This window comes from Monomorium pharaonis, chromosome 11, assembly GCF_013373865.1.
Source record: "Monomorium pharaonis isolate MP-MQ-018 chromosome 11, ASM1337386v2, whole genome shotgun sequence".
NCBI classification, from domain to species: domain Eukaryota; kingdom Metazoa; phylum Arthropoda; class Insecta; order Hymenoptera; family Formicidae; genus Monomorium; species Monomorium pharaonis.
The window spans coordinates 6,844,514-6,858,168 of record NC_050477.1 but is presented as its reverse complement, the minus strand read 5'-3'; the positions used below and the strand labels follow the sequence as shown (position 1 = coordinate 6,858,168).

At 29.7% G+C, this 13,655-nt stretch overlaps 2 protein-coding genes across 16 annotated transcripts in view; one reads left to right on the top strand and one right to left on the bottom strand.

Annotated features, from left to right (window-relative positions):
- The first annotated feature begins 2,326 nt into the window (after positions 1-2,326).
- LOC105829640 (protein RER1) lies at positions 2,327-5,438 on the top strand. Of its 2 annotated transcripts, XM_012668659.3 has the most exons (7): positions 2,327-2,439; positions 2,554-2,624; positions 3,431-3,514; positions 3,830-3,934; positions 4,009-4,105; positions 4,369-4,586; positions 4,971-5,092. In XM_012668659.3, the coding sequence occupies exons 3-7, from the start codon at positions 3,440-3,442 to the stop codon at positions 5,061-5,063; spliced, it is 588 nt and encodes a 195-aa protein (XP_012524113.1). In that variant the 5' UTR covers positions 2,327-2,439; positions 2,554-2,624; positions 3,431-3,439; the 3' UTR covers positions 5,064-5,092. The 2 variants fall into 2 exon arrangements, with proteins under 2 accessions (XP_012524113.1, XP_036149918.1); XM_036294025.1 differs by lacking the exon at positions 2,327-2,439 and having other exon boundaries at positions 2,455-2,624; positions 4,971-5,438.
- A 5,906-nt stretch (positions 5,439-11,344) lies between these two features.
- Positions 11,345-13,655, bottom strand: part of LOC105836546 (diuretic hormone receptor) — a 60,454-nt gene continuing 58,143 nt past the window's right edge. For 13 of the 14 annotated variants that reach the window (XM_036294010.1, XM_036294012.1, XM_036294014.1 and 10 more), the window contains 2 exons: positions 12,173-12,327; positions 11,345-11,970 (listed from right to left, as the gene is read on the bottom strand). In XM_036294010.1, the coding sequence (XP_036149903.1) occupies positions 11,829-11,970; positions 12,173-12,327 (297 nt within the window). In that variant the 3' untranslated portion in view covers positions 11,345-11,828. The remainder of the gene's footprint in view (positions 11,971-12,172; positions 12,328-13,655) is intronic. The other variant, XM_036294024.1, reaches the window with a different exon arrangement.

Below are 13,655 nucleotides of genomic sequence, written 5' to 3'. Positions count from 1 at the left end.
TGTAATGTAATATTGCAGAGACGTTTCAGAAACATGCAATATCAATATTACGCCAAAATGTTCCAGTAATGTTGCAGAAATATAATAAAATTCTGAAAATATACATATTAAAAAATATGCATTAAGTGTTCCAATATACGTGCAACTTCGTGAAAGAAGACATTTGTGACAATTGTGACATTTTTTAATAGTAAATGAGATTTAAATATTTCAGGAAACCGATCTCTGTGGTTTTGAGTAGAGAGCCTCTAAGGCCCGGTTCCACAACTCACGGTTAAATTAACTGGCCGATTATTCCATTGGAATTGACCAATCGTATTTGTTAATTTTGCTTAACGACAAATACGATTGGTCAATTCCAATGGAATAATCGGCCAGTTAATTTAACCGTGAGTTGTGGAACCGGGCCTAAGGGAGAGAGTGGCAAACTGATCACGTGAACGCTCCCATTGAATCAGAAGAGACGCGGTTTCTCTGTCTGTTTAGTGAGCCTCTGAGAGAGACAGAAAGCGATAATCTGATCATGTGACCGCGTGCTTAAAGCCCTTATCGAATCAGAAGAGACGCGGTTTGCCACTCTCTCCCTCAGAGGCTCTCTAGTTTTGAGTGAAGCGAAAATCTGTTAGAAATGTAGTACCAAATGGTGGCGCTGAGTTTATCTATAGTCAGCCGTGCTAGTGGTGCTAGGCTGTACGCAGTTGTTGTATTGATATAAGAAAACTGAGATAAGTACTCTAAGAGCCCCCGCACAAGCTTTTTCGTAACACGTTACGTTACGTTAAGTGCTCCACAAACCTATAAGTTCGTACTTAAAATTAAACTTACATCAACGCACAAAGAAACTTTTAACGTAAGTTCTTAAGTTCTTACGTTAAGGATTTCTTTGTGCGTTGATTTAAGTTAAATTTTAAGTACAACTTAAGTTCGTATGGAGTACTTAACGTAACGTAACGCGTTATGGAAGAGTTTGTGCGGTGGCCCTCTTTGTGCGTTGATATAAGTTTAATTTTAAGTACAAACTTTATGGAGCACTTAACGTAACGTAACGTGTTTACGAAAAAGCTTGTGCGGTGGCTCTAACGCGTTATGGAAGAGCTTGTGCGGTGGCCTTAAGGTCCGGTTCCACAACTCACGGTTAAATTAACATTATGACCAATCGTATTTGTCGTAAAATTAACAAATACGATTGGTCAATTCCAATGGAATAATTGGCCAGTTAATTTAACCGTAAGTTGTGGAACCGGGCTTAAATGTAAAATTGCTAAGATTTTTATTATAAATTTGCATTTATTGTCAAATGCTTGTCGTTATATTCCATATTGTTTCCGGTAAATCATTGCCCTAGTTTACACCGAGCACTTGGTACGCGTATCAAATAGTGAATTTAAGCTGATCAGCCAATGATTAAACACAATCACTAGTTACTTACTATTTGATATAACTCTGATATAACGAGCCTAGCAGTCTAGTATATTATGGACCTAGTTTACACCAAGCACTTGGTACGCGTATCAAATAATAAATAACTAGTGAATGTGTTTAATCATTGGCTGATCAGCTTAAATTCACTACTTGATACGCGTACCAAGTGCTCGGTGTAAAGGGTGCGTTCCGAAATCTACTGACAGTACTGACAGTACTGCTACTGAAATTACTGGGTTTGAGCTGTTCCGAAACGCCAGTGAATACTGGCAACACTGAAAAACGGAATGCGTTTACAGTCAAACCAGCAACTGTTGATGCCATCATAAAAACCTAACCTATTAATGTACGGCGGACGGCGGCCATATGCTTTACTGAATTTACACTACCTCCGGACAATGTGTAAAATTAGCCGGAAGTCAGTAATTCCCTAGGGTCTATTTTTGTAGAATAGATAGTAATTTACAGTTGCTGACAGCACGCTGAAAACGATTTCGGAACGAAAAAACAGTACTATCAGTACTGGCAGAGAGAAACCTGAGAGCGGCCACCGCGGCCTTTTTCGTGCGACCGATATTTGACTAGCATCAGCGCCAAACGTGGATGTAAAGTCTGTTTTACATTAATCGCAAGCAGCTAGTTGCGACTTGCGACATCCAATAGGCGCTTAGTTTCTAGTTAAAGCTCGACATTTATTGGGTGTTGCAAATTACAACTGGCGACTGCAATTAATGTAGAACGGGCTTTACATCCACGTTTGGCGCTGATGCTAGTCAAATATTGGTCGCACGAAAAAAGCCACGGTGGCCGCTCTCAGGTTCCTCTCTGGTACTGGCAGTAGATTTCGGAACGCACCCAAACTAGAGCATAGTCTGTGATTATCAAGCAATTGGCAACGCTGGTCCGGGGAGATCGTGCAATTACCATGCGTGCCTTGCGCGCCGTGCTAGTCGTCGTGGTTAGTGGTTGGTTCAGCGGTGTTCAGCGGCATTTTCTTCGCTTCGTCATTCTCATCTGGTAAAATTCTGACAAAATTCTCCAACAGTTTACACAATTAATCTAACAGTATGCCATTACGATTGTGACGTGTTATATATAATATATACGTATATATACATTTTTTCTTTTAAGAAAATATTTAGTGCGAGGCAGGAATTGTGTGCGCAAAAAAGTGGAAAAGACGGCGAAGAAAAATATCACAGGTAAATGATCGCGCGATGCGTTTCTTCGCGATATTGTCCGATATTTCGTCATTAGTGTAAATGTGAGATATTAGGTTAGGTTAGGTTAATATAGCACTTGCTGTGCCATGTCACCTAATATCGTTACTCGGTACAGTACAGAAAACTTTCGATAGACATATTGCGAGTTTTTTTTTCTCGACTTTATTATGTATAGTTGTGTAGACTGCACATATTTATGTATGATCAACTTATCAAAAAATTTATTTAATCAACTCTATTGCAACCAATGCAACCTTAAATTCGGGAATATTGCTAACTTCAGGGTGTAATGGATAAGTTTATAAAAAGAGTTGTTATTCGCAATTCTCTTTTTAATTTTCTCATTTTTAATGAATTCGAAATAATTAAAATTTATATGTAAATATTCGATTAGAATAATCAATCTCAGAATATCAATTTTAACAATACGTCGAGCATGCCAAGTGATGGTTGATATTTGTGAGAAATTATATTTAAATAGCTATGTAAAATTTGTAAAGGTCACAAGGAATCTTTTTAAAGACTTCTCACTTTCTACTGAAAAAACATTGTTGGCATTTTGAAAACATTTTTATTATATCTTTTTTTATAAAAAATTAAAGTACTAGTTGAACAGAAACTCGAATCAAATATATACCTCAACTACATTCTTGATATATACATATTAATTTTCATAAACATTCGTATAGTTTTATTTGTATATACATAACAAAGTTTTCTATGAATGAAATTTAATAAAGCTGGTTTGTATTAATTTATATTGCGATAAAATCTTTTGTTTTTAGTAAGAAAGAATGATGCAGGATGAAGACTTGGGAGGTTCAGGAAGAAAAAATGTTTTTAGCCAAGGAGTGATAAGAATATCACAGGTTAATATTAACTTATAATTGTACAAATAAATAATTTCTAGTATTTAATACTTTATGCGTAATATTAATTTTTTCTTTTATTTTGTTCTATTAAAGAATATTATGCCAAATGATGGCATGTGATATGAGAAAATATCAAAGAGATTCAGGATTATTATTTTCCAATCTTCATATATAAAACTATTCCCTGCACTTTGTTATTTTTTATTTTGTCAGCATTTAGACCTGATTTTTATTAACATACTTTTATTCAATCTCTATTTTTGTGTGCATTATCTAGTATTTTTTTTAATTTATGAAATCTTTTCGTTGCAGATATATCAAAGATATTTAGATCTATGGACTCCCCATGTAATATCGCGATGGATATTTGCTTTAGTTTTATTAGTAATTTTTATTCTTCGTATATTTATCTCTCAGGTATGATATTCTCTATTGCATAAACTTGATTTTTCGTGTTACATGATGATTCAGAAACATTTTTGTGTTTTCAGGGGTGGTATATCGTCACGTATGCCCTAGGAATTTATCACCTCAATTTATTCATAGCATTCCTTACTCCAAAAATTGATCCTGCCATGGATTTTGATGGTAAATGATCAGTTAGACCACTTTTAGAGTTTCTATACAATATTGTTTTATAAATTTATATATAGAAAGAAATTCACATAGTAATACTTTAAACTAAAAATATAACTCAATTTAATGGTAAAATGTAAATTAAGGTTGAACAGATTTAATAGATGAAAATATAATTTATGTAATTTTTACATTTTATATTTGTTCTGACTTAATGTGTTTTTATTAGAGATAAAAAGTTAATTTAACTTAAAAATATAATTGAAAATTTACAGATGGAGAAGGTCCAGAATTACCTACGAGATCAAATGAGGAGTTCAGGCCATTTATTAGAAGATTACCTGAATTTAAATTTTGGTATTCAGTAACAAAATCTACGATTGTCGCCATGATATGCACCCTATTCGATTGCTTTAACATACCAGTATTCTGGCCAATACTTGTTATGTATTTCATAACACTATTTTGTATTACAATGAAGAGGCAAATAAAGGTAAGGAGTCAACCAGCCAGCAGTTTCTATTCTTTTATACAAAAGCTCTTTTACGTTATTACGTTATTTATTTTTTTAAAATTTATTTTAATACAGTGGCTATGTTAAAAAGTTCATCTCAAATCATACATATAAAGTTATGTGAGATAGTAATGTATTGAAAATGATTAAAAAAAGGATTATTCTAAATCTAAATCTGGAAAAAAGACTCCCATCTCAAGCTAAACACTGTTATTATAAGTGTTTTATTTTACGAAATAAAATCTTTTTAGGATAGTTGATGCAAACAGATAATAAACTCTTTTGTTCCCGTAAAAATTTATTTTCTAATGTATAATCCAATTTTTATTTTTGGATGCAGTTTAATCCGTTTTTTATTTGCAGCATATGATCAAGTACAGGTATCTACCTTTCACTCATGGTAAACCAAAATATCAAAATCACGAAGACACCTCGCGATTGATGTCGTCAAAATAAACAGTAAAGAGTACATTGTGCCTGTACAAGATGGAAGGGGAAAATGAGTGTAGATTTTAATTTTTCCCAGTACAGGATGAGGAATACTAGCAAGAAAAGGAGAAACTGATTTTTTTTAATTGCCATTAAAGAGAAAGAGTATTGCCTTGTACAAGAAAGGATTGAGTCTTCGTAAGGACTTGTAACTCTAAATTATATAAAATGTACGGTATATAACTGAATTATCTTAATATATTTGTATCATAAAACTTGTACAAAATATTGTTAGCTCTTATCTCATTAAAAGAAATGAGGAAAAAATATGGTCACATCGTTTCGAATGTAGTTGTCAGTGTAATAGACAAATGTTCATATACACGTAAAGATTTGTTAATAGTTAATGGGTACTTTCTATTTAATAACATCTTAACTTTTAGTGTTATTTTTGTTTTTCATTTAATTTATATCGTTGTGTGTGATTTCAAATAATTATTTACTTTGCTTGGCCAATAAATTAAAAAACAGAAAGAAGAAAAACGTAAATTAAATTTTATTTGTTAAATTATATTAAAAATATTGCCTCTATATTTATATATATGTAAATATATCTACACTAGTTAAAATCATAAACCAATTTATTTTATACTAACAAATTATACTGCTGTGTTACAATATAATTTAATTAAAAAGTTTCACATATTTTTAAATTATTCAAAACTTTATACTGTACATATCGATATCTACGATATCTACATATGACATGTTTCTTATTCATTACAATGTAATTATTGATTTGAATTGTATGTAATTCAAGTTAAAATATGTGTACTCAAAAAGTCACACATAAATATTAATGGAAGGTATCCAATCTAAAATTGGTTAATAATTCTAGAGGGCATCATTTCTTGACGCGTTACATTCCGTGTGGTCATTTGCATCTGTAAGTTTTTTTAAAATTTTACTTGAATATCTAATTTATTTTCTTTTTAGTTCAAAATCATAAAAATACTTTTTCTTTAGATTATAAGTTTCTCTTTTCATTGAATCGTAAAGAGATAAAATCGTAAAATGCACAATGCAAGTCCTTTATACAAATTAAGTTTGATTTTTTTGTCAAAACTTGCTAAAAAATAATATTTATTATTATTTATATTATATTATCAATATAAAAAGAATTATATAAAAAATTACTTTAGTAGTTATATACATTAGTAAACAATCTTAAGGTTAATACAGAAGCAATGTGCGCGCGCGCGCGCGCGCTTGTGTGTGTGTGTGTGTGTGTGTGTGTGTACTTTTATATAATGTGAATAAAGAGTAAAATCAGAACGGTAGTAAATATCCTGTCGAGGGATAAAATATTTCATCCTGATACTTTTTATACACACTATATATTAGTATTAATAGAATCACAAATTAATTTTTCAAAATAATTATCTGAATTATTTACACATATATCTTAGTGATTTTAGATACTTAACAAAGAATTTTTTATCATTAAATGAGATTACAGAGTTAAATTTAATACTTTTTTGATAATATATTAATATAATATACATATAGTGAAAAAATAACTGTATTCGTGTACGGTAATAATGTACATACAAAATTTGTTAATATTAAACAAACATTATTATTTTAATATTATAAAAATATTAATGTGTAAAAAGAATTATTGTAATTTTTTTTTATTTATTCGACTAGCATTATTTTGCATTTTGCAACCTCAGATTCTATTCCTTAAATGATCCGTGATAGCATGACAAAGAAACGCGTACAAATGCGAATTTGGAATTTTTTCTTTGACGTTTATGTATCAAACTGTATGTGCATAAACAGACATTTTTTTTAGAAAGAGAAAAGAGAATGAAAGGGAAGGAGAGGAGAGAGAGAGAGAGAAAGAGAGAAATAATAATGATAATAATTCTCTTCATTATTAAATAAAGGACACATTTCACGAGAAGCCTTGATTACTAAAGATGCGTGTTTATTTTATCCTAGAATACTACTATTTTTTTCCCTTTTCTAATTAATTTTTATAATACTGATGGTAAAAAAGTACTACGAACTAATTAACTAAAAAGTTAAATTATTTATAAGGAGAATATGTGTATTAATATTGAAATATTTAATAAATTTTGTGTTGCCTTTTTAAAAAAATTTTAATATTAAAATCATAAAAATGTTTAAAAAAATATATAACTTTGAATATTTTAGAAATAGGATATAAAAAGCATAATGTGCGCGCGCGCACGTGTGTGTAGGGGATGTCTATTCATTGAATTTTGAACTAGTTTGTACATTTTTAATGTAATATACATTTTACTTGTTTTCTTGATATTCTAGGATTAAATATACCTATGATGGAATAACTATGTTTTACAAACACATATAATACATTTTTGTTATAATAATTATATATATATCGTTATAATACTTTATATCGTGAGAGAAACAATTAATGCTCAGAAAAGTATACAAAAAAAATTATGTGAGAAGAAATTTGATACAAAAGTTTTTATAAATACAATACATGGATTTATTTTATTGTACATAGCGGAATATTTCTTTATGAAACATTTAGATGACAATTACACACATTACATCTGTCTATGCATCTGTAAAATGTAAAACTCAGAATTAGCATATTCTTAAAGATCGAATTTTATACATCAACATTAAATTTACATAACATTAAATTATATAAATTTACACTGCCCAAAAATATGTAGCAAAGTAATTATACGAATGATAAGCCTTTTATTTTGGAGGGTTTGTGCGTATGTGTGCGCGCGTGCGTACGCGCGCAATACGCACACATGTCGCTCGATATGCATATGTATGCATCCGTATATTTTTGGTGTATGTATACGGAGCTTTAACAAAATTAATATATTATTTTATTTTTTGTTTTGTTGTATGAAAGAGATATAGATTTAATAAAAATGTGCAATGAGAAAATAAAATTCTTAACTATCAGGTACAATTTTTTGCATTTTTTTGTAACTCCATAATATGATTATGCAATTATGTTTCTTTGCTTTAGAAAAATTAATTTATATAAACACGTTAAAAATATTTTAAATTTTGAAATATATTTTTGAATATGGTCATATTAATTTTAAAATACAATTTGAAATAAAATAATATTGCACTATATATACGTTTTGTACCTACTTAATATTATGACTGAGAAATTGAATCTAAAACTTCAAACAAAAAGAAGAAAAATATTTTATATAAATATTTTCTTAAGATTTATTTTTTTTAATAATAAATTGTAAAATCCGGAAGAAAGTTTAAAATATTTGTCTTTTTTGTTGATATTTACTGGGCACATGATTAAACTCAAGATACACAAGAGAACAAATATCTGGCTATACTAGTGCAGTTCTACTAATTATACTAGTTCAGAGTGTGTCTTTCTCTTTAATATGGAAACGTGTGGAAAGAGAAAGATACACTCTGAGCTACAGCAGGACGTTCAGAAACATCACTCGGGTAACCCTAAGTATCATTTTCTCTGTGTTGTTTATGTCGAATGTTAATGCTAAAATGATACCCGAGAGCACCCGGGTGATGTTTTTAAACGCAGTCCAGTATGGCTAGGCATTTCTGTCCGCGAATATATACAATACTTATTAATAAATATCAGATTATATCAGAATATGTTCCGTTATAGTTTGCAAATCTATATATGATGTATGCATACATGTTATTTGAAAGCAATCACCGATATTAACATCGATATATTATCACCAATTTGTTAGATTTACGTTATTATTTGCAACGTATATAAAAAGTATCGGGATGATAGGAAATATCTTTTCGAGATATATGGTCATCCCGGTATTTTTTTGATTTGAGCTTGGATAATCGATGTTTTGTTTTGAATAACATAACGGAAACTTATCTTATTTAGCTTATTACATTGTTTTTAGCATTAGGTTTATCATACTTTCTAAATTTCCCGGAGTAAAACATCACTCTAAAATAATGAAAATATTGTCGGTACAATTTTTTTCGAGTAATTTGTTACTCTAATAAAAAGTTAAAATTCACTCTAGAAGTGTACTTTAACTCTTATTAGAGTGGCAAATTAAAAAAAAAATTATACTGGTATTTTCACTCTATGAAATTTAAAGACTATAAGGTACCTTTATAAAAATGTAATACTGGACAGTATTAAATTTGGCCAGTAAGTAATACTTATTTTTAGTATTAAAAATACTGTTGTAAGTACTTTTAATAATAAAATAAATAATTATTGATCAATTTAATACTGCCCAGTATTAAATTGACCAGTAATTTTTTTTATAAGGATACATGTTTTTTACATTTTTATAAGAATATATATTATGTTCCTTTACGTATACGATAGTTTTAATCTCTTGCTAAAGACAAATGTTGCTTAAAATTTCTTTACCAATATAAGTGAAAGCAGATTGTGAAAGCGGAGGGAAAGAAATTAATTTTTATCGTCACAAATGTAATTGTCTAATACTCTAGTAGCACAATTCATTGGCCTAATATTGACTAACTTTGGCCAAACAATATCTTTTGTTGCTCAGGTATGTTCCATGTACAAAATTTTTTGGACGAAAATATTTATTGTGACATTTATAAGCGGGGCTTAGATGAGTGTTATAACACGATACGTTATTGAATACAGAGTAAAAAAGTTGCTATCATCTTACTTTTATTTAGTTGTCGTTATTTCTCATTCAGCGCTCAACACGGAAGACCAAGCAATCCCAGTGAACACATTTTATAGCGGCAATATAACATGGAAGTTACATGTAATTTAACATTGTTATTCTTGTGATATGTAGGTGCTATATAACATGGAAATAACCTGTTACGTAATATTTGTTATACGCAAGTGATATAGCTGTTATACATCGTTTTGGCGTTACAGTTATTTAACAAAAATTGTATAATCGTAACATAACACGTTCGTATCAGTGTTATTACGGAACGATGCGTCGTAGTTGACTCAGAAATCAGACAACATTTTATAACATCCTAAATGACAGATCTATTTGATAATAAAAAAAATTATTATAAAGATAATGTTTTTTAAAATAACGGTTTGTCTACAATTACTGCGCACAAAAAATGCACAAAATCTAAATTCATCATGTGCTAAACAAAAACAAAATAATAAATGTATACTATTCAATTTTTCTTAGAATTACGATCTATATAATTAACCATCTAATTAATCATTTGAACGCTTCAAAGATTAGTGCTAAATAGATCGCAATTTCCATCAAATTATTAAGGTTATGGAAAAAGATAAGTTTAAAATTAATAAGTAAATAAATTAATGCTATTTATTTTTAATATGTTTTGCAAAATTTAATTGCTTTTATAAAAAATAATATAGTTGCGTCAGTTTATAACATATAGGTATATGTAGACAATAACAAGTACCCATATCGATGAGTCAAATTGGCGTAGCAGGTAGAGTACAAGGTTCGTCATCCTAAGGTTCCGGGTTCAAACCTAGCAGCGGCAAGTAAGAATAAAATAAAAAATAACATAATTTAAATTTAATTAATTAATAAAAATTTATTCTAAATGTAGTATGTGCTGTTGATAAAAATAATTTTTTAAAAATGAAATTTGTATTTTATTTTATTTTTTTTTGTAACTGCTGTGTAACGGTTAGATAACATGTAATTATAACATGTTATATTGCTGAGTCGGAAATTGTAACTTACATGTAAGTTACGTGTAATTTCAGAGTAACGTAACCTGTTATATTCGGTTACATTGCTGTTACACTGCTGCTATATTACTGTGTTCACTGGGATGCGTTGCGTTACGACACACCCTTGTAAAATTGTTTTCTTTTTAACAATGATAACAAGAATTATATAACAATGATAAAGTAAGAGAAATGGGGACACCTGTAATCAAAATTCAATTTAAATTTAATATTCGGTTAAATTCAATTTAAAATTTAATATTACAGAACAATCCTGTTTTATCGCGCGCGGTTCTGCCTCGTTTAGTTCTTTAAAATTATAATGAATTATATATGTATGGTTGAAATTCTGACGTAATACAGTTTTTTCTACAGTTATGCAATTATCAAATCAGAGACAAAATAAGTTATATAGATCTTTTTTTCTTGCACTTATATAAAAATAAATTTGTTGCTCGTATTTAAGTATAAATTAATAAAATATGTGAAAAAACTGAAAAAAGTTATTTTAGTTTTTTCAGCGTTTTCTTGTAAATAAATGTGCAATATAATATCTGGTAAATCTGGTAAATAAATGTGCAATACAATATCTCTCTACATAATATCTTATATTTTTAAGAAAGATGGATTGTGTGATTTATACTTAATCAAGATTTATTTCCTAATTTAGAAAGTGAAAAAAAATCTTTGCTATATTTTACAAATCGACATTGTCGATAACGAGTTATAACGCTGGCATGTATTATGATTGTCAAAAATGAAATCCATATAATTTTTCGCAGTTGTGTTGTCGTAGTTCGTCGTACGTAGTTCAACAAGACCGTAATAATAATATGTTAAAGTCTTGGCGAGATATGAAAATATCGACTATGAAGAATATTTCTTTTGTGTAAATTGTGTTTATATGAACATGATTATCATTAATTCACAAATTATTCTCATTGAAAAGCCATGAAAAATTCGAAGATTTTCAGTTTTTAAACTAACTGCCATTAGTTCGCCCGTCAAGAGTACCACGTAACAGTATAGTTTGTCACTTCTATAGCTTTGAAATCTTTCTCGCGAATCTTGTCTCATTCATTGAGATCCTCCGAGATAACCTCTTTGGATTTATCGAGGAACGTTGTAGTGGAATTCAGGCCTATCACTGTCGTAGTAGTAGTTTCACTTACCGTAGACTCTCGCTTTCGATACGGATTTGACGGCTGGCACAATCTGCGACCAAAATTACAAAATAAACCAAAAATGTAACGCAAACGAATCAGCGATAAGAATTTATTCCGTAAAGCTAGCAGTTTTTCGAAATTAGACTGCGATCTTGATGTTGATTACCAGATTCACGTGATAAAAAAATCAATCTCGCGTTATATACATATATAAAGATATTTTTAACATAAGGTACGCGTGAAACGAGTACCTTATGCTCTCCGTTCTTGAACGAGGGGACCAATTGTTATAATACCTCCGGCGGGTGCCAAGATTTCGCGCGGTGCTCCATCGTGCAAAATGATGTCTAACTGTATTTTGTACTTCAGTATTAAGAAAGCAGTAAAACAACGCCACGAAGAATCCCTGAAAAAAAGAAACGAAAAAAATAAGAAGTCACTTTTCGATTTGATAAAAGATTCACAGATTGGTTCGCTCTATATCCCATCTCATTTTTCGAGTGAGTGAGTCTCGGATTCCTGCATAAAATGTCTTATTCAAAAATAGTGTTTTGCATTCACGAGATTTTATCATGAATTCTGCTTTGCAAAAATCTCGGATTGGATCGTGGCCAATACTTTTCAGTGGTGATATTGAGAATAGAATCGTGAGATCTTGTATGCCTCTGAATCATTAGCAGAAGAAGTGAATCTTTTAATACGAAGATTCGCATTTATTTATTTGCTTCTTATTGCGATTGAATGCGAATTCTGAAGATATTCAATTGAATATCTTTTAAATATCTTCTGTCAATATTTTTTAAATTCTTTTCATTGCGACGTTTTATGCAGGGATCTTATAGTCTGGGATCCGTATAGTCAGGGATCTCGAGTCGATATAATCAAAACAGTAAAACTATAAACGCCATCCTATTTTACTTTCCAGTTCCATTTGTCTTCGTTCTTGGCGTTCTATTGCGACAGTTTTGAAAAATAAACGAGCTTCTTCCTCAAGAGTATATATGCTGTTTTCAATAACCGTACAGCAAAATATATTTAAGATACAATCAGTTATCTTTGTACTTAATTATAATATTAAATAAATGTAAATATTTTGTTGTTACAGATATTCATAGAATTCTACAGAACATTATTACTTGATATCACGTATATTGTCTCTGCAACATTTGCATATAATACGATCGGTAGATATAAGATATTTTAACAGTGCTATGTCACGGATATTATGACATACAGGAATTTTCAAGATATCTTAAGGATATTTTCAAGATACTAAAAAGTCATGATAATTTTATCTCAAAAATGTGATATTTGATTTTTACCTTTAATTTTATCTTTAATTCTTATATTTAAGAGAGTCTGAAGTTTATCTTAAGATATATTGTATAAATTATCTTATTGATTACGATTTATATCTTGAAATATACATGAAGCAAATTAAAATAAAAAGTTTAACTATTAATACCGATCATATATTATATGCAAGTGTTGCAGAGGTATCTTCTTACAGACAATATATTGTCTGTAATGTGATATTAATGATGTCCTGTAGAATTCTATGAATATCTGGCAATAAGATATCTTAAAATTGATTTAAAATTGTAAGCTCAAAGATATCTGATTACATCTTAGATATACTTTACTGTACAGGTATATATAATATAAGAATCTGTCCACGAAATACTTTTGTTATATAAATCGGATGCAAGCTATCTATTAAGCTTATTTAGAAAT